The sequence below is a fragment of the Medicago truncatula genome, chromosome 5 (genome assembly GCF_003473485.1).
Source record: "Medicago truncatula cultivar Jemalong A17 chromosome 5, MtrunA17r5.0-ANR, whole genome shotgun sequence".
NCBI lineage: Eukaryota > Viridiplantae > Streptophyta > Magnoliopsida > Fabales > Fabaceae > Medicago > Medicago truncatula.
The window spans coordinates 29,108,123-29,134,960 of NC_053046.1; the positions used below are offsets into that span (position 1 = coordinate 29,108,123).

At 32.5% G+C, this 26,838-nt stretch overlaps 2 protein-coding genes across 5 annotated transcripts; both read left to right on the plus strand.

The window, feature by feature from the left end:
• The first annotated feature begins 7,587 nt into the window (after nucleotides 1-7,587).
• On the plus strand, nucleotides 7,588-21,549 carry LOC11426845 (rho GTPase-activating protein REN1). 4 transcript variants are annotated; one of them, XM_024783822.2, is made up of 24 exons: nucleotides 7,588-7,740; nucleotides 7,855-7,909; nucleotides 8,347-8,442; nucleotides 9,376-9,412; nucleotides 9,969-10,048; nucleotides 10,645-10,715; nucleotides 10,831-10,909; nucleotides 11,324-11,468; nucleotides 12,539-12,658; nucleotides 13,083-13,160; nucleotides 13,485-13,540; nucleotides 13,630-13,699; nucleotides 15,681-15,765; nucleotides 16,488-16,731; nucleotides 17,252-17,464; nucleotides 17,832-18,113; nucleotides 18,308-18,357; nucleotides 18,943-19,003; nucleotides 19,079-19,162; nucleotides 19,258-19,371; nucleotides 19,449-19,600; nucleotides 19,813-19,873; nucleotides 19,999-20,109; nucleotides 20,591-21,549. In XM_024783822.2, exons 2-24 carry the CDS (start codon nucleotides 7,895-7,897, stop codon nucleotides 21,080-21,082), a joined length of 2,796 nt encoding a protein of 931 aa, XP_024639590.1. In that variant the 5' UTR covers nucleotides 7,588-7,740; nucleotides 7,855-7,894; the 3' UTR covers nucleotides 21,083-21,549. The 4 variants fall into 4 exon arrangements, with proteins under 4 accessions (XP_024639590.1, XP_024639591.1, XP_024639592.1 ...); XM_024783823.2 differs by having other exon boundaries at nucleotides 20,594-21,549; XM_024783824.2 differs by having other exon boundaries at nucleotides 20,654-21,549.
• A 3,940-nt stretch (nucleotides 21,550-25,489) lies between these two features.
• Nucleotides 25,490-26,751, plus strand: LOC11437400 (uncharacterized). Its single transcript, XM_003615221.4, has one exon. It carries the CDS (start codon nucleotides 25,490-25,492, stop codon nucleotides 26,747-26,749), a length of 1,260 nt encoding a protein of 419 aa, XP_003615269.2. The 3' UTR covers nucleotides 26,750-26,751.
• Nucleotides 26,752-26,838: the final 87 nt, after the last annotated feature.

Below are 26,838 nucleotides of genomic sequence, written 5' to 3' on the forward strand. Positions count from 1 at the left end.
TTATTTGTGTTTTCTTCACTTTATCTAATAAATAGGTCAAAAAGGCACAACATTATTTATGTTTTTTTATTGATGATTATGATGTGAATTAAGTTAGCAATTAGAATTTTACTTTGCTAATATTTTCTTTGTCATCAAAATTTTAACTTTATCTTTAATTTCTCCAAATATATCTCAACTATTAGTTCAAAGTAGTTGAACTCTTTAATATAAAATATAGCTCGGCATGACAATCATAATAAAATGAAGATTTTCGTTTTGTTTATCATTTCATTGAAATGTAGTTTGATTTTTCTGTCTTATTATTGTGTTTGTTTTATTGAGATCGATAGGTCGATTCCTACTCGTCACAAATTCTTTGTTGGAATGTAGTTTGACTTTTATGGTTTAATACAGTGTTTGTTTTCTTGAGATCGATTTGTCGATTTCTACTCATTATAGATTTTATGAATGATGACTTGGGTACCATCACGAAAGTTCTAGAGACATTAATATTCTAGTCACTTTAATTCTATCACTTTTGTAGGTATTTTCCCATTTGTGTTAGGTTTTGGCTTTGTCCATGTTTGTATTTTCCCGACAAACGATTCCATCTACCAGCCATCTTTTCTCTGTTTCCTTCTTCCATCATTGTATCCGGATTGGATGGTCCAAATTGCCCAATGAATCACACTTTAATTCTAGTGCGATTCAGGGTGCATCACAAAGATTATCCATAAAGTGAGATCATCTCATGATAAGTTTATTTTCCTCTCGGGTATTTGGTGGATTCGACTTTAGAGAAACAATATGATCTTTGGGATCAAAAGTCAAAAGTGGAGCATTACAAAGATTACCATAAAGTGAGATCATCTCATGACGAGTTTATTTTCTCGTGCAATGGTAAAAGTTTAATTAATTATTATCGTCCTCTTATTGATCGTTTTGGAGCACCTTTTTATGGGCTATGTTAAAGTCAATAAATATGGTGGTTGTTTGGCTAACACATCGACTATTGACTATGGGGGCTCATTATATGTTCTAAGAGTGGCTACATAGCTAGTTTTAGTAGCCTTGACAGTATTTGTGACATATGCTTGGAGAACTTATGCGAATTCAACATGATTTGTCTCTTGCCTTTAAGTTAGGGCACACAAAGGTTGGGTGCGAGACTGGTTTCATGGAAGCGATGAAATTGATTCCAGGGAAAGACAACCATAGATTCCGTAACTATATTACCCAAAAAAAATGCATTTCGTATCCCCGTGAGCTTAGCTCAGTTGGTAGGGATATTGCATATTATATGCAGGAGGCGGGGTTCGAACCCCGCACACTCCACTTCTCCACAATTAAATTGTGTGAGCTCTAGCCACTAGGCTACTTGACCAAAAAAAAAAAAAAAATGCATTTCGCATGATAAGACTGTCTCCATTTATCATGTTTTTCACTATTCTCTTGCTCGATTTCCCCTCCTCCTAGATTGGGATCATTTCTTCTCTTGGATGCCTTGGGTGATACAGGTTATGTGTTTTTTTTCGTTCCAGTTCTTCTCTTTGTTTTTCTACTTTGGCAAGCTTTCATCATGCATGTATTTTACAAACAAAAAAAAAACTTAACTTGTCATACTTGATCGAATAAATGTGTAAACAATATCTAAACAAATGTTCAACAAGATATTCAAACTATACACAAAGTTTGTCCATAAAATACCCATACATCGATAGATGTCTATGATCACGGATAATTTTTAGGGATAAAAAATGTGCATAGAAAATTTCATAAAGACTGAAAATGTGATGAAATTTTTTACATGAACTAAAAAGTGCGATATATTTTTGTGACAAATACGAACAAACTTTTAAATATTTATAGAGACCATTTACTAAATTAGTTCTTTTAAAAATAACTCATTATGTCTATCACCGATTGTATATCTCCACCAACTTCAAATTTCAATTCTATGTCTAGTTAAATCTATCTTTTAAAAAAAAAAAATTGTCTAATTGAGTCCTTCATGTAGCACACAAAAGGTTTATCCATAATTTTAAAAACCAAACAAGACCGGCCGGTTGAACCGGTTCGAATTACCTAATAAATCGGCTATGCTTTCAAACTGCGTGTACCGATGCAACTCGGTCAAAACCGGTGAACCGGTGGTTTTGGCAAATCAAACCGGTTCAATACCTACGCACTAGCATGCCGTATTTTAACCACTCCATCAGAAGTATCTTTAATCATTATGTTGATTCTATTCTATTCATTTATATACATATAAGCTTGAATATATTTATCACTAACCAGTAAAGAACTACTTAAAAAGAAACTAACATAGAACTATACTTGAATAAAAAAATGCGTATACAATACAAATTATTATTTTTATTAATTTTATAAAGATGTACTTATAAATTCCGAAGTGAACTTTTTTAATATTTATTTGAATATATACACTATACTATATCTCACAAAAAAATATACGCATGTAAATTTAAGAGGTATCTATCAAGACGTTTCTTTTTTTTTGAAGAAATAAAAATGGAATATATTACTATGAACATTGTAATTGTTGTAGCACAAGACGTGTCAAAACAATCACAAAAAGATTACAACCCTGTCAAAATTACATCAAAGATAGTCAATGCCCATGCATAGAAGCGGGCTCGACCACCAACTATCTGTACCAAAAATAAAGACTATGTTGCTAGCTTTCAACCACCACAAGGTATTCGATTTTACTTTATCTAACAATAGTGATATAGAACTTTGACGATTCTGAAATAACCTATCATTCCGTTCTTTCCATAAAACCGATACACATTGAAACCAAATCAAATGAAATAATGATCGACGCGATTTCAAAACACCTGCATATTCAATAAATTGCACACAATGATCTGAAATAGTATGAGAATCGACCCCTTCGACACCAAGCCAAGCCTGCACAAAGGCCACAAAGCACCAAAAATTGGACAAGACAAAAATAAATGATTCACATCTTCAACCTGCCCGCATCCCGTTACACAAAACCGATTTTCCACATATATAATCCCACGTTCCACCAAATTTGATTTTGTAGGTAAACGATCCCTCAACAGTCGCCAAGCAAGGATATAAACTTTTAAAGGAACCTGTTTATGCCAAATTAACTCCATATTTTGATGAACATGAGGTTGTTCCTGTGATGTCAACAAGTCATATACACCACGAACAGTATAACCAGAAATCTGATCCGGCAACCATATCCACCTGTCTGTTTCTGTTTCCTGCAAAGTAACTGTCAGTAAGAAATCCCTACACTCTATCAAGACGTTTCTATTTATTTTATAAAGATGTGTTCCTATTAAATGTAAAATAAATATATAATTTTTTTAGAGATCAAAATAATAAAATACGTGCTACGTAAATTATAGTTTGTAGAAAAATAATAACTCTAGATTCTTTATCATAAAAATAAAAATAATGTATCATTCTTTCAAAAAAAAAAAGTATCATATTACTGAGGAAATACTGGCGGAATAATCCCTCAGTAATGCTTTGTCAGAACTATCTCTCCATTACTAAGGGAAAAATCCGTCAGTAACATTACTGACACTCGTACTACTGAGGGACTCATTTTGTCAATGTAACGCCCTCTTTAATTATTTAATTATTTTATAAAGTTTAGAGTCCACTTTGATGATTTATGTGATTTTATATGATTATGTGATGTGTTTATATTTTATTTAAAGACTTATTTTATTATTTAATAGAATAAGATTTGAAAATAAAATAAATATTGAGATGTTGGGCTGTTTTGGAATTTAGAGAAGTTTAGTGGAAATAGAGGAAATAAGATAAAGTGGATTGAGGAGAGATATAAGGAGGAAACTAGGTTTAGAAAAGATATTACGTTGTTGTTTTATAAGAGGTGGTGTACTCTGATGTCGTTGTTTCATAAGAGGTGATGTACTCTCACGTAGTTGTATTGACAGGTTAACGTTGTCGTCGTCGAATCGTTAAAGTTGTTGTTGATGACAAACCATGGAATGTTAATGATCATGTTGTCGTTTATATTATTATGAGATGATGATTATGTTGTTGTTTATTATATTATTATAAGATGATGAATATATTGTGTTGCTTATATTATTATGAGATGATGATTATGTTGTGTTGTGTATATTATTATGAGATGAAGATTATGTTGTGTTGTTTATATTATTATGAGATGAAGATTATGTTGTGTTGTTTATATTATTATGAGATGATGATTATGTTGTGTTGTTTATGTTATTATGAGATGATGATTATGTTGTATTGTTTATACTATGTTGTGATGATTTATGATGTTATATGATGATGATTATGATTTGATTATTATGTGTTAAGTGATGATGTATATAATGCGATGAATATGAAGTTAATTATGATTAAAAGTTGATTGAGTTATTAATGAAATATTATAAGAAGATTTAATGTTATTAATTGACGAAATTTAAGTTGTTAAATGCTTTTTATGAATTATATGCTTATTATTATTGAATGTGAAATCTCACCCCTTCTGCTTGGAAATGTTGCTCTTCGTATGAGTAACTTGCAGGTGATCGAGAATAAGTTGTTGTTAGATTGCTGTCGTGAGTGGACTATCTTCCACGTGTGTCTTTAGGTGCTATGATACGTAACGGGATGAGAACTTTGTTGCATGCTTTTCTATTCCTTACGTATTGCTTAATGAATTTTCATAAATAAGATGTTGATTGGATTTGTATGAGATATTAATGATGAGGCCTTCGTGCCCAAGAATAAGACTGTTTTAGATGTTTGAATAAATTCCGCTGCAAAGTATTAATTATTATGTTGTTGAATTTTGAAGGATAATTAGTTAATTATTCCATTTATGATTTTAAGAAAAGAAGTGTGACATTCCGTTTGTGATGATTACTCTGATTATTTTAATGAAATTTTTACGTTGGAAAAACGGGGTGTTACAATCAACAATTCACCAGTAATACATATTATTGAGGGATTTTTGGCATTATTGAGGGATTATTTCCGCTAGTAGAAACCAAAATTCTTGTAGTGTTAATAGTGATTTTCTTTGATTTATGAGAGAATCAAACATGAGTCTTTAAGAACGAGCACACTTTCAGATCTCAAGCCAATAACACTAGATCAATCCAAGTGAATAATGAATTATGATTTTTATTGAACATTAATGTAATTAAGGGTGTATGTCCATTTCGATTTCTTAAAAAAAAAAAAAAAGGTGCATGTCTCATTTTTTCTAGAGTAAATTGAACTCGTCTCCTCCTCTACAATTTTATTAAAAGACACTCGCCCCTCTATTTTGGAAAAAACATCCACCTTGTTTAGAATCTAAGATTGTTAACAGGGATTAATGTTTTAAACCTTAATTTATTTATTTTTTTCTCACCAATGCTTGGAATATGGATCACCCACACTGCCACGGAAACGTAACTTGCTTATAACCTTTCATTACCTTGCCACCGAAATACAAATTGCCTCTCCACCATTACTTGTCTTCAAGCAAGTAGCTTCTTTCGTTGGCGCAAAACCAACAATTAGCGTTTGTTATTTCTCATTGACCAACAAAACCAACCATTCTTGATCAATTATGCTATGAGTGTATTAATTTGCAACAACCATGTCTTAGTACATGCATACATGGTCTAAATAATACCCAATTCATCCTAGTTAGATATAATCAACTTCAAGTCATACAAACAAACCAACAATTGAAATGACAACGATTATTGAACCGGTGTGCAAGAGAATCAGGGGCAGGGCGGATCTAGATATTTGATACAAGTCGGTTAAAATAGTCCCTCAATGTATAAAAAATTTAAATTGTTTTTGATTTACACTTCGTTAGTCAAGATAGTCACTAACATTAAAATATTTTATTAATATTGTCATATTAACTCTTCAATATACTTACTTATTTTCACTTCAAAGACTATTATGACTAAAAAAGTACAAAATCATGGACTATTTTAGAATTTTAATACATTGAAAGACTATTATGACTATTTATTACACATTTAGGGATCAAAAGGACTATTAGTCTTTTTATAATATATATAAGAGAAAAAAAAAAAGGAAAGTGGCATGTGGGGCTTTTATCCCCACATAACCCTTGTATAGATCCATCCCGGAAGAGAATCCCTAAACTTGTGAATGAAGATAAAGAAGGAGGTATTTTGTTATGTCCCGTTTATTTAAAAAGAAAAACTGACATTCTCAAAGGGGGGAAAATGCCTTGGTCATAGAATACTTAAGGGAGGTGATTGATTTTTTTCAAACTAGATGGGATGTGAGTGTCTTTTAATAAAATCTTAGGGGAGGTGAGTGCAATTTGTTTTTTTCCTTTCTATTATTATTATTATTTTGAATATTTCAAATACATCCTTATACATGAGAAATGAGAAATACTAAAACATTTAAAAACTACTAACAAATTAAAAACTAATCACCTTAAAATAAGATAAAAGAAAATACAGTTAAAAAACGTATAACTTTTTCCTTATAATTGAGGAAAAGAATCTGAAAAAATCCTTATAGTTGGAAGAAGAATAGCAGATATAAATAAAAATTCAACTTTTTATAGCATGACAAAAACAAATGTATCTATATAGTTTAATTTGGACTGGTGCTAGTCACACCCAAAAAAAAACAAGTTACACCCCAAAATGACTAACATATCCCTAAATTGAACATAAGTAAACTTAATTTACATTAACCTAGATTGAACGTAAGTAAACTGAATTTACACTAACCTCTTATATACATACTATATACATACGTAAACTAAATAACTTAAATTGAACGTAAGTAAACTTAATTTACATTAACCTAGACTGAACGTAAGTAAACTGAATTTACATTAACCTCTTATATACATACTATATATACACGTAAACTAAATTTACATTAACCTAAATTGAACATAAGTAAACTTAATTTACATTAACCTAGATTGAACGTAAGTAAACTGAATTTACACTAACCTAAATTAAACATACGTAAATTTGAATTTACATTAACCTACATACGTAAAGTACACTAACCCCTTTTATATACATACACGTAAACTTAATTTACACTAACCTCTCACTTAAAATCAAATTGACAAGCATATCTCATACCAAAACAAACAATAAACATATAAACTCATCGAAAATGAAATTCATGAAATTCACTAACCTTTATGAATATAGTACATATCAATAACAAAGATGTTGATTCAGATCTTGGTTGCACATCTATGGTGATTTGTGGATGAAATGAGGTAAGAGTTCAGAATGATCATAAAAGATGGGTTTTTAGAAATTTACATGAAGATGACAATTTTGGTATTATTGTTAAATTTTAAATAAATTTGGATGTAACTTGTTTTTTTTGGGTGTGACTAGCACCGGTCTTTAATTTGATGCTTTAAATTAAATAATTATTGTACAAAAAAAGAGCATATAATAAATATGTTTCTATTTGTATGACGTGCGTTGTGAAAAAAGAGCAAAAAACAGTTCTCTTACGTATTTTCCCTCCATCCATCAACTACCGGTTCGTGTTTTAATGTTTGATGCTGACGTGTACATCTTCATCTCTCTCTCTTTCTCTCTCCTCATATTCATTTTCTCTTCCTCCCTCATTTCATTGCATTCAGTTTTCACATTCCATTCGGATCAAAGAGAGTGAAAGAGAGAGATCCTTTCTCCTTTCACTTTCTTCTTCCTCTTTCATGCTTCATTTCTTCCTTAGGTAATTTATTCTATTCTATTGTTTCAATTATATATCATCATTTTTTTGTGTTTATCGTTATACATATATTCCTTCACATGCATTGCCGTTTTGATCAATGTTTGTCAAATGTAGGGTTTTGTATTTGTAGGAGATATATTTGGGAGATCATAATATGAATTCGGCTCAGGTAATTCTTTTATATGCTTTTTTCATGTGGAAATTTTTTCCCATGAGTTTTTTTTTAATTAATTTGGAATTAGGGATTGCGGTAGGGTAAATGGTCATTTTGGTCCTGAATGTTTGAGTCGCTATCATTATAGTCCTTGAACGTGTCAAAATTGCAAACTAATTGCCTAACAAAAACACATTTGAGGACCAAAATGAGTAACTAAAGACACATTTGGGCATTTGCGGGTCATAATGAGTAACTAAAGAAACAATAGAGGATGTATTTGCAATTTCGATACATTCAGGGACTATAATAACAATGTTTCACACCTTCAGGGACCAAAATGGTTGTTTACCTGATTGTGGTGCTCCAAACGCTCAATTTTGAACACAGTGTATGTTTTGTTTGTGTGAACTGGTGGGTGGATGTTATAGAATTATGTGTTTGTTTTGTAGGGATTTAGTGATGCTTCGCTCTCCTCTCCTAAACATAAGCTTCAGCCAGCTGCATCATCAGTTCAGCTTGCTTCTCACAGTAGGAATGGTAATAAGGTAATTAATCTGTCTTTCTTTGTAAAAAATGGATTTATAATTGTTTGAATTCTAATTGGTTTGGAAGTATGCTTGTGAATGACTTCATCACCGTGGTCAAGCTTTGTGTTCATCAGTCACATTTGTTAGGATTGGCTTATTTGAGCTTATTTACTGCTATAAACTCTTGGGAGACTTTTAGAGAGAGCTTATGCAAACAACTTGCACATGTCCATCAACTGTCAAGAATAGCTTATGAAAACAACTTATAACTTATTTGAAAACAGTTATACTTTGTTTTATATTTTATTTTAAGAAGAGCCTTTAAGATGTTTATGAAAACAACTTATAAATGCTTATACCATAGGCGCTTAATTAAGATGTTTATCCAAACAGAGCCTTTACCCTTCAATTCAATTGTTTCAAATTTGGACTTTGTATACATAAAATTTGATGTGCTTAATTTCTGAGATAACATAGTAATATTCAACAGTTAAATTAGTGAAACCTAATATCTGTGGAGTTATTTTTTTTTGAAGAATTTCTGTGGAGTTATTAAATGGATTAATTATATCAAGAGTTAGGGATGCGGTAAGTGGATCTTCAACCATGTATAACGTATGTATGCAGTACATTTATTGTTGAAATATATAAAATCATAGCCTAAGAATATCCTGCGTGAGTATTTTGGCGTGGTTTTGTGACCGGATCTAATGCTCCAAGGAGCCGTATCATAACGAGAATCTATCCCCCAAAGAGAACAAGTGACACACCTATTAGGAAAATAGGGTAATGCATTTTAAGGTGCATGCATAGGCATGATTCTAGCAGACTTCTTATGGGAGCTGCAAGTAGCAACTCTAATAGAAGCTTCAGAGCTAAAAAATTTTATGGAGTTTAGTCCATGTTGCCTTCTTACTGTAGTTTGAATTCCTGTGATTTCATTTCTTACAGGTTTTCAAGTGTGGGACGCTTTTCTTATCTTCCAAAGGTGTGTTTAACTACTCTAGTTTACACATTGTGGTCTTTCTTATTCCTAGTTTATTCCTAAGGAACTATCAAATTTTTTGGTTCTTCGCCATTAACGTTGTTTTTTTTCTTTTTTATATCCATATTGCTTGGTTATTATCATGATTTGTTTCCCAATTCAATTAAGATTAGGAGTCTTGTATTGTTCAAAAGATTAGGAGTCTTGTATTCCAATGTATAGGAATTAGTACTTAGTCTTAACATCAACAAGTTATGTCAATAATATTACGCCATTATCATATTTAAAGTCTTCATTCTTCTGTCTAAAACTCTTAACTTCAACAACCATTAGTACAATTTATGTGCCTTAGACAATATATCACGACGTTTATATATAATAAGAATAAGTGAGATAACATTCAGCTTTTTCATCTTTGAATCCTCCCCAACATCAATCGCAGTTTGTATTCTACTACATATAATACTCAAATGCAAAGCTAAAATCGAACACTTAGCGAAATGGTGGATTTTGTGAAGCAATTATATTTACTGCACAGTATGTATTTCATGATGTGTAGGAGGAATTGGATGGACATCATGGAAGAAAAGATGGTTTATTTTAACACAAACTTCACTTGTTTTCTTCAGAAGTGATCCAGTAAGTAATTTTTTATAGTATTTGGTTTGTCCATTTTTTCTGCTGTGTTCTCCGTGCAGTGTAAGAAAATCCGTGTTCCAGAAAACCCTACCGATAAAACAATGAAGTTGGTAATTAATTGAAAAAAATACATGAATATGATCTTGTGGTTCACCCACTTTTGGCATAATTTATTTTTCCATTAGCTGTTTTCTTAATTGGTAAACTTTTCTTCATTAACTAATCATAATAAATATGTTGAATATATTTCTTACTATTAGATTTTTGAAACCAGAATATTTTTCAATGATTTTACCAACTAGAAACAAAGATATCCTGCTTTACTTTGTTTGTTGGAACTTGGTTCATGATTTTTATAGGATAGGACACTTTTCCTTTTTTATGCACAATGATGATTTTATATTCAGAACTAGTTCGCTCATAAACTCTCGAATCTCGATATCCTCTATGATAATTCCTTTTGATTTGAATGTTTGAACATATGAATCCTTATTAAAATACACATTCATGCAATTCAACATGGAGGACCTGGTTTTTAGAGAGTGTGAAATGTTGTACTTACAAGTATATTTTTTCGTCATTTTCCCACTTTTCAGAATGGCGTTCCTCAGAAGGGAAACGAAGCTAATTTGACCCTTGGTGGCATTGACCTCAACAATTCAGGCAGGTTGGCTTGGTTTAAACAAGTACTCATTATTGGTAGTTTGTATGACTTAATAATATCACTGTATTACTATTTGTGAATGTGAAATTTCTTGACCCGTGCTTGTCAAATTTTGTAGTGTTTCTATCAAAGCAGATAAGAAACTTTTGACTGTACAATTTCCCAATGTTCATGATGGACGAGTATTAACACTTAAGGTGCTTTGCTTTTCCTCTAAATTTAGCCTTTTTTATTCATTAATCATCATTGCTTTTCCTCTAAGTTTCTTGCTTTTCCTCTAAAATCATTAATCATCGTTGTACAGAAAATCATAATTTTTTTACGATAGAACACAATATCCTTTTTTGTTCTCTGCCTTGGTAAAGAATAAACTATTTTGTGTACATTAGTATATAAATGATGTCTGTGCTATGATTATCAAGAAAATTCAGTAAATTCCTTTCAAGTTACTGTATTTCATCCTTAATGCAATAAACATTGTTTTGTGAGCTGTATTAGGTTTGATATGCTAAGTGGTTTGACATGTAATGAGATACAAGATAGAGGAAGAACTGCGGATACGAAAATGCTTCCCTGTTGCTGATGTATCTCTGCCTTTGTTAATGATACAGGCTGAAACTACTGAGGATTTATATGAATGGAAAACTGCACTTGAGAATGTTTTGGCACACGCACCAAGTGCTACTAATGTGATGGGGCAAAGTGGCATCTTTAGGAGTTATCAGGCTGATTCACTCGATATTTATTTGGACCAGTGTATGTTCTTGCTACTCTTGGGCTTCATTCATGTTAATTTCCTTCGAAGTTTGCATCTCCTTGTGTGCAATCAATAAATGCTGCCCGTGATCTATGTATAATTGCCATCTTGCATATATGTGTGTGTATGGATGCATGTATGTTAAAATAACTGATATTGATTTGTTTGTTTTATGATTTGACAGATGATGTGAATATTATTACTGGGACTTGGGACTTTTCTTATTTCCTTATTTCGATGTGTTTATAATTTCATTATTTCCTTTATGCACATATTCCTTTTCCTGATTGTCCTCTTTCCTTGTAATATATTTTCTCTTACTCAATAAGTCAACTAGGAAAGTTTCTAAGCTACAATTAGCTGATTTAATCCATATGGCCGAGGGATTCAATTTGCACTCTGTTGAATATGCGATTTCTGTGTCTAAATCAGACTACACAACAACGAGGGCTGTGTCTAGACGAAGGGGCTAGACTCACACCACGTGATGAACCAAGGTTCGGATCCCAACTGTGAAAGGTGGTCACATTTATTGTCCAACAATGCCTCAAATAGGATTACTGCATGTGAAGGGAGCCGATGGGAAACCAAAAAAATTCAGACTACACTCACCTCTATTTATAATAGCATGCAGAATAAATACTCACCTCTATAGTAGTAGGAAGAATAAATACAGCAAACACTAATTGATATGATTTGCTTCAAATCCTCTTATTTCTTGTATTTTCCCTATCCTAATTTCCCTCTTTAGGTATGTCTATCTTTTTTTAACTGTAATTAGTAAATTACTGAAGATTCTTGGTGGTAATTAACAGATTCATTCCCTATAGTAAAGGGGTCTAAATTGTACATATTAAAATTAAAATTCCCGATGCCGAATTTTTTTTATTGTTTTCTCTGTACATATTGGTTTGTTCTGCAATATATTAGCAGACCTGTTTTGTCATTTTTCTTTCACTGACCAATATGATGTTTTCTGAAAACCATGAATTTTCATAATGATGTTTAGAAGAATATATTATATCATCTTGCTTAGCTTTCATCTGATTTTTCTGCATTTCTTTTATAGTGAAGGATAAAGAAACAGTAAATTATGCAGTCCTTGGCCGGCCAATTTTACTTGCTTTGGAGGAAGTTGACGGAACTCCATCTTTTTTGGAAAAAGCCCTGAGGTTCATAGAAGAGCATGGTAGGTTTTATTTTCTGTATGTTTTTGTTCACACAAAAACAATCATACAAATTGAAACACTTGTTGTTTTTAGACAGCTTTAAAACAAACATGATGCATTATAGGCTATATCATAAACCAAATTATTTAGTGCCAGTGAACTTGTAGCTTGAATGGTAGTTGCATTAGTCTTTAAGGTTGATGTGTGATGAAGATGTTAGAACTTAGAAGATCAATATATCACTTTCCCTAGTGAATTACCTCTAAAGCAAAAAAAAATTCAATGGTTTCTTCTAAACTTTAGGTTTTCCGGTTTTCCTTTAATTGACTATCAATGCGACCTTGCAACGAACATAATGTTTTTATAACCCTTATGGAATTGTTTATAATATGACATAAACCGGTAAGTTGTTTCATGTGAAGCTAATTAATGCTAGAAACACAGGAGCCAAAGTAGAAGGGATTTTGCGTCAAGCAGCCGATGTTGAAGATGTTGAAAATCGAGTCCGGGAATATGAACAAGGTTTGTACTTCTGGTTCTAAAAATCCTTGCGCTGTATTTTTTTTTTTTTTTTTTTTTTTTTTGTACATCTTCCTCCTAGGGATACCTCCATTTTGATTAGTTTGTGTGCTGAAGGTAATTTCCACATGTCTAGCTTAGCTTCAGCCATACTTCAGGCCTTTCGATGCAAATAATCGGAATAGTAAATTGCATGTGTCCCTATTCTTACAAGAATTAGCTACAAGGCCATTATAGGTCATACAGTTTTTTTTTTATGACACCGTACTTTCTTTTACCTTAACTACTCATCAAATCTTATGTCCATGGTATGCTCTATGGTTGTAGGAAAAGTTGAATTTTCTGAGGGGGAGGACGCACATGTTGTTGCTGATTGTGTTAAGGTATCATGATAAACTGAACGACTCATTCCTTCATCCAGCACATATACTAAAAGCTTTAATTTCTTACTTTTCTATCAAAAAATTTCCAGCATGTACTTCGTGAGTTGCGGTCTTTTCCAATCCCAGTATCTTGTTGCAAGGCGTTGTTAGCAGCTTGTCGTAAGTATTATTTAAGTATTCAATTCTTCATTTAATATTAATTGAAAGGTTACCCAGTATTTATTGTACATGATATTTCTGCTGTCCAGCTATACTTAAATAACCACACAACAACAATCAAGCCTTTTTCCATCAGCTGATATTAGATTCATAGATGAAACAATGCCATAATTCTCAGTCATGTAGTCTGACAATATGTTATTTAGCTTTAAATCTCTCTCTTTTTATTTAATTTATAGTTTTTCTTGATTTCATTCTACCTCTAATTATTGAACTGTCCAAACCAATTTCTCTGAAATGCAAATATTTCTTTAACCGTAGCCTAGTTCCACCGAGAAGGGACATTTCTTCCCGTGTAGTCTTACTTAGGAATAGATATAGAATACAAGGAAGAAAGACACATGAGAAATATGATGTATTGATGACGAGCGATGATAGCTCAAAGTAATATAATGAGAAGGGTTACACGTGGACCATATACATGTCCGAGTGCAATAGGAAGGTCAATTCCAAGAGTTTGATAATTCTAGAGTCCACATGAGTTATATCAGTAGGAGAAGAAAACACAGGTGCACGAGTCAGAGGTGTAGATGGATGATAATGATAAATATACAAGTGATGAATTAGCGTAGAAGTACTTTGAACCTGGGTAACGACGGTGGAGTATACTCGGCTACAATTGGAGGAACAAGTAAAATGACCAAGATAAGGTTTGTTCGATGGTCCAGAGAAAGATGCATGCTCAGACAGTTACAAAAGCTGAGACTAGATACATGAAGTACGATAACCCTTTATGCATTGTGTGTAACTCAGAAAGACCTTTGAGAAACTAAGAGAGCTATTTATCAAGATCTGGTGCAAGACTGTAAAAAACAAGTATACTCAGAGATGCATGGTGTCAATAAGTGCAGAGTGTAATGCCGAAGCAAAAGGAGAAAGAGAGTTATCTGGACTATGGACATATGATTAAGAAACTAACTACCAGCATGTTTAACAATTTGACATGAACACAAGACACATTGTATAAATTCGACAGTCAAAACCTTGCAAGGCTAGGGTGACCCAATTGCTGATGTATTAGAAAAAGGGTGGAATCAGTAGCCGTGCAAATATGAGGGTAGTTGGGGTGGTTTTAGAGGTCATTAAACTCACATCCGATGGCAACCATCTTACCTGAACTCTGGTCCTATAGGGAAACATAATATATAGTGAAATATGTACGGTATAGTCAAGAAGGTGAGTTGAGTTAACTGCCTAATAGAAAGCAAAATAAATTGAGAACTTGAAACATGTACAAATTGTCTCGTAATCCTGTTCTGCACTCTCGCACTAAGCATAAGGAGCTGAACATATGGTTCTCAATAAGAGCCTTATTGTGTATCATCCCAACTCAAGATCCGTAGGCTGATGCACTCACTAAACCTCTGCCTGCAGTCCGGTTCCCTGTGCTTGTGCTAGACCTAGAGTTAGAGCATTTGGCAGTTTCGCACTTGACCAACCAGAGTTTGAGAGGTGAATGTAAGAGATAAGTCTCTGTTTGTATTGTTTATCCCCGTTTGTTTAATTTTTTTTGTATTAGAAGTAATTTCTTTGTAACATTGGTCATGGTATGCAAAGCCCACAGGCCATGGCCCATTATAGGGTATAGAAGAGAAGGCAGTCAGCAACTGCCGCTAACATAATAGTAACCACTTTAACAGAATGTGACGGTTAACATGGTACAACTGTCAAAACTAACTAGATAAACTCCTAACAAATTTTGTGATACAAGGCATACACAGTGGCATTTACATTGTACACACATTACATATATTGTAGTACATGCACTCCACATTTTCTCTGAAATTTTCTATGTTTTTCATGTGTTCAGTCACAACAGAATAGATAAACACAAACAAAATTCTCATATTCTTTTCAGTTTTTATGTATCTCCTTTGAAGCTTAATTTTCATTCATCATTTGAACCTATCACATATTTTAGGAACTGCACGTGAGAATAGGGTTTCTGCTATGCGTACAGCAATATGTGACACTTTTCCTGAACCAAACCGCCGTTTGTTGCAAAGGTATTTGATTAATTACTTTTCATTTTATGATATCTTTGTTTTCCAAAGATCTCATTGATTGCTATCCTCATTTTAAACCATTTATTGTATCTTTGTTATCTTATGTGCCAAACTTCAGGATTAAGAATGCTCTTATTCCTTGGTTTATTTTCTGAATTATATTATATGTTAATGTTGATACAAAGTCAACATTTTCTTTTTTTAAAAAACTTAATATAATATAGTAGTTATATTGGGATAAATATTTCTTTAGATATGATAAATATGGTGTACAGGCATGCGCGCGCATACACACACATACCTATGAGGGGAAATACCAATTTTTCTAATTTTAACACATAGGAGACAGGTCTGTTGAAGATGTTGACTCCATAAGCGCCAAAGCACCAGCTACTATTAAATGGCCTCAACCATGTTAAGGAACTCGAACAATACTTCGAATACAAATTGACATTTAAATGTGGGAGAATGCTGGACAATGTCTTTGGAAATGATAACGATTATGGTTTTCAATCTTTCTATATATGGTGATAGTGTACATTTTATTCTGTTTCCAATGTCTGGGAGAAGTAACTTGTGAATAGAATATATTCCATGAATAGGACTAACATTCAGTTGTTAACTTATGGTTAGCTATTTTTTCTTTTTGGTTTTGTTTTGTTCTCCATTATACATATGAATATTATTATACTATGTAAATTATGCATTTCTCTATTGTACAGAATACTCTTGATGATGCAAGCAGTAGCTTCCCGAAAAGATGAGAACAGAATGAGCTCATCGGCTGTGGCAGCATGCATGGCACCATTACTTCTTCGCCCCCTTCTAGTTGGGGATTGTGAGATAGAAAATGATTTTGATGTAGGTGGGGATAGTTCCCTTCAACTTCTACAAGCAGCTGCTGCGGCTAACCATGCTCAAGGAATTGTTATTACATTATTAGAAGAATATAACAGCATATTTGAGGTAGTTTTATCTATAATTTATATCTCTATTTTCATGGCTTCCATCTGATAGCATGCACGCTCATATTTCATGCTTCTCTTACATCAGTTTGAGTGCCTTAGTTTCCGTATAACTTGGTTATAATTATGATTTGTTTATTTATTTCCCTATTTATTTAAGAATATGAATCTCTACAAATTGAGGCTAGTATTTAGTATTTTGCATCAAGTATTGTCAAGTTATTTTCGATAATATTCAAGCTCTTACTATTTCTCTCTTATATAAAACCCATAACTTCGACAGAAAATAAGGTGCATCTTTTGATGAGAACGCCAATGTTAAAATGTGATTTTCATTCCTAATCTTGACTCCATGCAACAAGGTTAAAATCAATTTAAACCTTTTGAATGTTTGGACTTATACACAGGGGGATCTCTGCCTCTTTTTGATTAAAAAAATACATGCTTCTTCTAATTATATTAATTTCAAACTCTCTATGCTACTGTCTCCACATGTTTCTAAGTTATTAGTGTTCTATCAGGAAGGTTCTTCGTCTCCCGGACCTGATATGTACATAGACTCAGAAGATGATGAATCTGAGAGTGAGGATGATGATTTGTCCTATGATGATTATTATGATGATGAGCAAGATGAATCAATAGAGGGGTCAGATGTAGATGCTAGTGATGAACTTGTTAGTGAAACCAACAGCGAGACCGGAGACTCTGCAGTCAACGATGAATATGATGATAAGGTTCGAGTCTTAGTTAAGTCATGACAATTTGATGACATTATAGCAAATAAGTTTGTAAGTGAGCATATTCATTTATTTCTGTTGGACTATATTTAGTTTATGAAAAAGATCGGAACTCATGTTTTCATGGAGGAAGAAATGTGTAGTTCAACATGGTGGAATTCTGGTTTTACTCTAATTACATCCTTTTCTCAAGTATAACGTTTAACTGACCTTAGTTTTAGTTTAACCTTTGTATTATCAAACAAGTTTTTCCCTACCCAAACTCAATAAATTCTTTAATCAATTACTTTTTCTTGTTTAATTATGTAAGGTTTGATGTTTAATAAATTCTTTAATCAATTACTTTTTTTTGTTTGATGTATAGGACCATAATATTTCATATTCAAGTTCAAAGTCCTCAGAGGTTTGTGACTATCTTGAAGTCTCATTGCCTCAGTCTGAAGATATCAAAAGCTGTGAAAATTTCACAAGCCAAAATAAGACTGCTTCTGCAAATGACTCCACTAAGCCCACATATATAATTGAAGGCTTATCCCCTGACCAAACTACAATGAATAGATCAAATTGTCCTAGCACTTCTTCATGTAACGATGCCATATCCAATAGGAAAATGCATCGATGCCGCACTGTTTTGGGGCAAAACCATGTGAGTAAATCTTCTCATGATTAGTTATGTGACTTTTTTAATATTGGCAATTGTCTTTGTCACTGTCATTTCCCCTAAATTGGCTAAAACTTTCATATTTCGGGCTAATTTTATACTTTACTTGAGACCGGTTTAAGTTTATTCCGTAACTATAAAGTCCAGGTTAATATGTCTTCTTTCTGTATGATGTCCAGGGAAGCAAGGACCTTTCCATGGAATCCATTGATTTTCTAGACGAAAATGAGTAAGTAATTGACATCTAAGAACTGTGGAATTCTTGGTTCGATTTTTTCTTGGTATATTTGTGATGTAACTCGTTCTTTGCCTTTGAACTGTGGTTCTTCAAACTCTTTTTATGCTTCGTAGATACGGAATCCTTTTATGCTTCAATCAGAGCATGTTATATTTGAGGGATACTCTACAAGGCCATGCAATATGCTTATCAAATTATTTATGTTTGTCCATGAAGAGTCTTTCAGAAACATAGATAATAATACGTTGATAAAGAGTGTACATGAAATAAACATCAAAGCCATGCAATCCACTCATATATATTAAATTGACTCCTCATTGCTAAAAAAATCCATGAAACCGCTTTTCCTTTTCATGTTTTGAAATGTATTTAAAGTTTCCATAATAAATAAAATTGAACTGTTATAAGGTATAAAATGTATAATAATATCTTGATATTATCGTAGAGTATCTTATACTATTTCACAGGACGTTTCCAGTGTTAGAGTATCGTTTGAAATGGAGAAGTCACTTAAATGACTCTTATCATTTTTTTCACTTACTCTGTCCACTAACTTATGTTTCTCATGATTCTTAGAGCTGAAGTTGAGAGGCTTGAAGCTGTTAAGACAGAATTGCAAAGGCAAATTGCAGAGGAGGTTAAACCTTGGTTTTCTCAATTTTACTTTGTCTGTGTACAAGAATCAATTGTCCATTTTCATTTCCTCTTTCAGGTAAAAGTAAATGCAAAGCTGCAGTCTTATGTGGAAACACGAAAGGAAGCATTGCACGAGCGTCGTCTGGTTCTTGAGCGAAATGTAAGTTCATTATGAGAGAACATACCCACTCCACGTACCCCTCTTCCTCCATACTCATGTAAACTGAGATTCTGTTACCTACTATTTCCTTGCAGGTGGATAAATTACAGGAACAATTGCTAAAGGAGAAGAGCTTCAGGGCAACTCTTGAAGCAGGACTTGAGATTCATCCAGGGACTTCGTCTGAGTTATCGGGTATTGATGAAAAGGTTAGTCTATCTCATTCATATATTTGTTTATTTGTTCTCATAATGCAACAACTTCTTAATCTGCATACTTTCTACAGACCAAGGCAGATGTTGAGGAAATAGTGCTGATAGAAGCAGATCTTGCCGACTTAGAACGGAAGGTTAATGAGCTTGGTTTACGGCTTAATGCACAAGTTGAATGGAATTCTGGTTCTATATCTCAACAGATATCAAGCCATGAAAGAAATTTGTATGTTAATCATTACGTGAGAGCATCACTTTCTTAGTTCCTAATTTTACAATATTAGACTCAAACGCTTTAGTTTTCTACAAGAGATCGCTTTTACAATATTAGACTCGATCGCTTTTGTATGTAAAAAAAATATTGAGGTATTTTGGCACTTAAAATATTGTGTATAGATGATAAATTTTATATTTTACACATGGGAATCTATTTGACAGGAAGAACAAGCCAGATACTGAAGTTGCAGCCATTTCAGAATCTGACAGGTCAATAAAAAAGGTAAATTTAATATCATAATCAACTTGAAGATTATGTTATCAGTTTTGGATGAAGAAGACTGATGAATTGGTTCGCTTATAGTATATTTCTACCCTTAATCCATGAATTATTTCTCAATTTTACAGCAGGACAGTCATTTTGGTGAAGCAGGAAACGAGAATGAGAGAAAACCAGAGTCAACATCTTTACCAAATAAACATTCGCCTAGTTCCAAGAAATCTGTTGCAAGAGCTGAGGTAAGTTTCCTAAACTATAATGTGAATCTAGATATTAATCAGACTCTTTGTTAAATTGTGAAATCAGCACCAGTAATTTTGTTGTAGGAAAAAAATTCCAAAGCTTAGTTGATATAAAAGGAATCTTAATTACTTTATATGCACATTATATTTTGTCGTAGGAAAAAAAATTCCAAGGCTTCGTTGATATAAAAGGAATTTATTAGATCATAGCATTCAAACAATTCTTTAACCAAAATCACTTTCTAAATAAAAGTTAAGAAGAATGAATAAATTCTAACAAACAAGCTTATGAAAATCAAGTTCAAGCAAACCAAATTTGCAAAATCTGATCTAAGCACACAATAAACCAAAGATGCTTCTTGAAAGCAGCAAATTTTTTGTCAGCATGAAGATAAGACATTTGCTTTCAACAGAAATAACCATTTTGTATTGAAATTTTGTCGAGTTAAACAGACTTATTCATTAAATTCTTTCACAGCAGGGAACAAGTTTCACTACTTCTACAATTACAAGACTAACGTCCAAACTATACTTTTTGAAGGATCGCCGTAGTCAGTTTTCAAATGAAATACGAAACATGAATAAAGGAAAAGCACTTGAACTTCAGCTACCACCTCCATCTCCCAACGAACGTCAATCGCCAAATAAGTCTCTACTTCGATCCCCAAATATGTCTCGAGAAAACGAACGTCAATCGCCAGTTCCATCCCCCAATAAGTCTCGAGGGTTTGAATTTTACATGTCTCTTATGTCTCCAAAAAGGACCCGAGGATCTGAAAATCATTCTCCATCAACCTCTGAGAAAGTTAGAGGCAATGAAGATCATTCACCTCAATATTCAGAAAAACTGAGAAAATCAGATAGCCAGCCATATCACTCAGATAGTCAGAATGAATCTTCACAATTATACTTGAAAAGAGGAATGTCGGAAGGGAATATTCATAATGTCGACAAAAGTCAATTACATTAAGGCCAAATATTTTGTTACACGGCAAATTCAAGATGATAGAAAGACACTGCAATTGTTCAGCAATGTTTTTGTCCAGGTGGGGCATTGCTATGCCTTTGGCTTATGAAATACAAGGCCTATATTCGAAGAAGTAGCATTCTATGTACTCTAAAATATAGGATGTATAGGGAACAGTTCAACCATCCCCATGACATTAAGCCAGACTGTTTGATTACATAACATGCTGATATTTTCTGGCTCCTTAATGAGCATGATGGTTTTATTGTTTCATTCAACTGCATTAATATGACTTGTATTGTATAGCCTAAGCTGGAATTTTCAGATAGACCTTAGTTCAATTTCCTTTGCTCTGAAACCATAGAGCACAAATTTCAGATTGCTTGAATGGCATGGTGTGTTCATGTTATCAGTTCGGGGAATACCATGGGAATATCATTCTTTTTGACAAGTTAATATCTTTCTATCAATTGTTGTTGCTTACCAATTTACTTAGTTTTTATTTTGTCCTTCATTTGTCAACAATTCACTCTAATTGTTCATCCTCCAACATCAAAATTGTAGATTGAACCTGCAATTACAGTATCATCGTCTGTTAAGACGATTATGTGTTTCGTTGACAATTTCAACGACCTAAAATTCAATGACCATTTATGGTAATTAGCTTGTACTAATTTTTTTTTATTCTTTTTTATCAAAACTTTTGTATTGCTAATACTCCATTTCACATTAGCGTCTTCCTATGCTAATTGAAAGTTTGTATTTTTACACATAAGTGCATCAATTGGTTTTTTTTTTTTTTTTTTCACTGATAGAAACTATCCAAAATTTTATTCAATTCAAGTATGCATGGAAGTTGAGCTTGAGATCAATTGAGCTATTCTCTTTATAAGAATTCATGACAGATCCATTGATTTGTGTTTGGGATACAAATGATTTTGTTGCTTAAATTTTTTAGATAAATGTTATATCTTTGATATAGACTATAGTTATTGAAGTATTATATTCTTAGCAATGGAATTTGTTACTCGTAATTATAAACATCAATATATCATTTCAGAGGAATTCAAATACGATACTAACAAAATCTTACACTTTCACAAGCCAATTAGGAAGGGTGTATTGGATTAAGATTTCAAGGGATTTTAAAAGACTTTTTTATTATAAAAAAGTCTTGTGGTATTCACTTTTATAAAAATATAAATAAATCTTGTGGTATTCAATTAAGACAATCATGACTTTTTTTCAATATAACGAAATCCGTCATTATTCAATTATGATTTCTCACAACTTATAAAATGTCATTCGGTATTCAAAAATTGATAGATTTTAATGGATTCTTTTATGGAATGGATTTTGTGAGACTTTTTAGTTAAAAATGTGAACAAAATGCTCATTCAACAATCTCACAAAAATTTATGAGACTTTGTGAGACTCTCACAATTTTCTTTTCAGTGTTGTCCAGCGAGAATCATTTTCTTATTTTCCATGTGCGTAGAGAACATTATTCTCGTAAAATTATATTCCCATTCCCATGGCCCATGAATATCATTTCCAGGTGAACAAAATGATATTGTTCTAGGTGTAAAAAACTTTCAATCAATATAGTTCGAGCTACATGGTAATTTCATTCTCGTAAAATTTTAGCTATTTGTTCAATTTATTAGTTCACTTCAAACTAATTTTATTTTAAGATGACTCTGTGTCTAGAGCCATTGAGACGGCTTCAAAGTCTGTTATAAGTTAGAAATGAATATCATGGTGTAATATAGTGTTGGAAAAAAAAAAACATCTTATAAGCATCTAGAAAAATTCAGGTTCAAAGTCTATTATTAGTTTGTACATTCAGTGATATTTAAAAATTTGGGTTTGTCACATATGTAACTCCTATTCATTTTTGCTTATATATATATATCTGAAAAGCTCACTTCAAAATTTGAACCATTAAGCTCAAAATTTGTTAAAAACAATTCAAATTCAACTTCATTCTCACGTCTCCCAACCAGAATTATGTTAGCGCATCAATCAATTATTTGCAATGCAAGTTAGGGTTCTTAAGAAATTAGGGTTTCTGATTTAGGAATTAGAGAGAAATAAGAAGAAGAGAGAAAGAGAAGGTTTATTGTTTGTAATGTTGTAAATTCATTAGTTGTGCAATACACTTACAAACATGGTTATGTACAAGCTTAGTTATTTGGCTTGCGTGACAAGTTATCTCACAAGCCCTAACTAACTTTGCTAAAAACTAACCAAGTGTAACAAACTTCTAACCAACTTGATTATCTTGTGTTTAATCAAAAGAAACCTTGATTAAAACACTAATCATATCTAAACTGAACTTCAATTAAATCTAACAAATTCTTTATAAAATTTAAAGAATTCTTACAAGCTTAAATCATCACTAACTTGAACTCCTAAGATCATCTACTTCAAGTTATATAATTCATTTTATTTTTCTCTCGTCTTACATATCACCACACTATATAAGTCTTATAGCATATAAGTCATTAGCAAGACAATACAAGATTATCAAATTGAAATATCTAATATAATTTTTTTCTACCAACAAAATACAAACAATTTCTTGTCAAAAAATAAAATAAAAATACAAACAATTTATCAGAGAATCACAACACTAACAAGTAACAATGAATTCCTCTATAGTCTACCTCGTTCTTGAATGTGTCTTTTGCAAGTCAATTTGGTCAACAAAGCTAATATTAAGAAAAGAGACAAACCCAAATTAACTCCACACTAAATAAATGATGAATATTAATATTAGATGGATATTCATGAACCCCGGTAACAATAATGCCACACACATTTAATGATCAAATCACAATTAACTCCAAAAAAAAAAAAACTTCAAGTTTATAATTAACATTTAATGAATTTATTCTTAATATATGTAGAATTGATATTTTTGTAAAAAATAATATGCTCTGAAATTTTAAAAATTAATGTCGTTTGATTCTTATACATTACAATATAAACAACAAAAAATTGACAAAAATATACATAAGTTAAATATATGGTAGTAATTTTCCTATAAAAAAATATCGTAATTTTCTTTCTTATCTATAATTAAAATATCATTTTACCTTTCTTAAAAAAAAAAAAACATTTTATCCATTAAATTATAATATTGTTTTCATCCAATAAGATGTTAACTATACGTGATGGTCGATAAAAAAAAACTACACTTAGGAGGATGTATGTTAAATATGTGTTCTTTTTCTTCTTCTTTTTACACAATAAATATATATTCTTTGCTTAAAAAAATGTTCTCAACTTTTGCATTTTGAGTAAAGAAAAAAAACCTTCATTTTAAGTGTTTTGGAGCCATGTACCCAAAAAAAGAAATTGAAGGCTGTAATATACTTCATCGTTCTTATATCTAAGCACCCTTTTATTAGATGCAAAAGGTACTTACATACAGGGATGAATGAAGTATAACTCGCTTCAAAAGGCTTTGATAAAATACACACTTCAAAAAGTTACAAATCACTATTTGAAGATCGTAGCCATTGAAGATTTATATTATATATCAATAGCTAATGCTGCATTTGGGTATGGTATAAAAGTTTTATAATTTTTCAAGGTACAAAGCAAGCAATTAGACACATGTCACATGTATAACTACTATTATTGTCATTAGTTGCCCATAATAGCACATTATTATCCTAATTACCAGAACCAATGCCAACCTATACCAACTTGTCCACCCCATTCCACCCTCACACACACCATACACACATGTATTATTTTGGAGATAATTTTACTAATCTATTGTTAAAAAATATATATTTACTAATCTAAAAAAAACAAACATATGACAATACATAAAAGAGTAGTTAGCACTTAGCCATAACACAATTTTCGTGTCACCAACCATTTTACAAACAATCTCTACCATATAATCATCCTCAAACAAATCCGTATCTCAAACCAAATAATTATAATTATTATCATAACATCAACAAGCCTCTCAAAAACTCTCTCCCCCTCTCACATTTTCCTTATCGTGAAGGTGAATGAGAGAGAGATGAGTTCCTAAAGTAAATATACAAGTAATTAACCCTCAAACACCATCATCGACCTGGATCATCATAAAATAATTAACAAATGGAGATTCAACGAATGAAAGAGTTGTTATCACTTTTGTTAGCATTCAAAAGTAACCGAGTTGCTCTTGTTGGTGGTAATCATACCGCAGCTAGATTTTGTTCTCGCTAAATATTTACCTCCGTTTCTATCCACACACCCCCCTCTCTCCTCTCTCACACCCTTCATCATAACTCTTTTCATATATACTATAATATATTCTCCTTCTGCCATTTTAATTAATTTCTACCTATACATTATAAAGAATATTTCTTCATTTCTTTCTCTTCATTTTAAATCCCTACCATGGCGGTTGAACTAGCTGCTTTTTCCTTTGGACCAAAAGGATACATTTCCAACAAAAACAAGCATGTTAGTGCACTTGCTTTCAACCCAAAAGCTTATTATCTTATAATAAGGTTCCCTTATTCAGGAACATGGAAGATTTTTTATCGTTTGGTTCTTTTGGCATTGTTTGTGGCTTCATTCCCATTGATAAGTTCATCATTTGTTTCAAGAAACCCTAGTCTTGATGATTCAGCCTCAAACATGAAGATTCTTCCACAACAACAACTCAACGGATTTGTCAACATGGATCAACTTTTAACCCTCCTCTTCAACGACCTAACAAACGAAGGCCTTGTGAAGAAATCGAATAAACACAGAGCTGTTTTTCTTGGAGATCAAGAACTAGAAGGAGTTCATCAGTTTCAGAGTTTCATAGATCAATACAACATGGATTACATTTCATTAAATGACATGGAGAAACAAAGTTCGATTCTTGATGGCACAGTCGATTTCGTCTTCACATCCAACTTCCCCGCTTCATCACAATTCATCGACAGAACCCTAAAAACAAATGGCATTGCAGCGGTGGTGATTCTAAATGCGGCTGCGTTTCATAAGCCTTCAAACTACAAGGTAGCTTACATGAGAAGGTTCCAGAAAGTAGTAATGGCAATGAAGAAAACAACAACTTCACCCGTTAAACTTGGTTCCCAACGAAAGCTATTAGGATACGCAACAGAGGCAAAGAGAGCAGCACTTCAGAAACTTGAGGATGTTCTCCTTGAGCCTCCACGTGCTGCCTCCGGTAAATCAAGAGTGTATTTGAAGCGTACAAAGTATTTACCTGATTTAATGGGTGACACACTTGAAAGCTACCCTCGTCGAGTTTTCATCGACGTAGGGTTGCCACAAAAAGATGGAGGTAGTGGAACAGATTGGTTTTCAAAGAATTATCCGACAAGGAACAAGAATTTTGAGATGTATAAGATAGAGACTGTGGTCGAGGGTTCGCCCACAACACAAGTTGAGATGTCGGATTGGTTGATGAAGAATGTAAAAGACGAAGAGTACGTGGTGATGAAAGCTGAGGCTGAAGTTGTTGAAGAAATGATGAGGAGCAAGTCTATTATGTTGGTGGATGAGCTTTTCTTGGAGTGCAAGCCACAAGGTTTGAATTTGAAACGAGGGACTAGAGGTAGAAGGGCATATTGGGAATGTTTGGCTTTATATGGAAAATTAAGAGATGAAGGAGTAGCAGTTCATCAGTGGTGGGGTTAATTAACTATTTGGTTGATTAATTACTTTTGGCAGAAGTAATTAATTTATTATTGCATGAGATTCTCAACAAAGTGTACCTAATCACAATC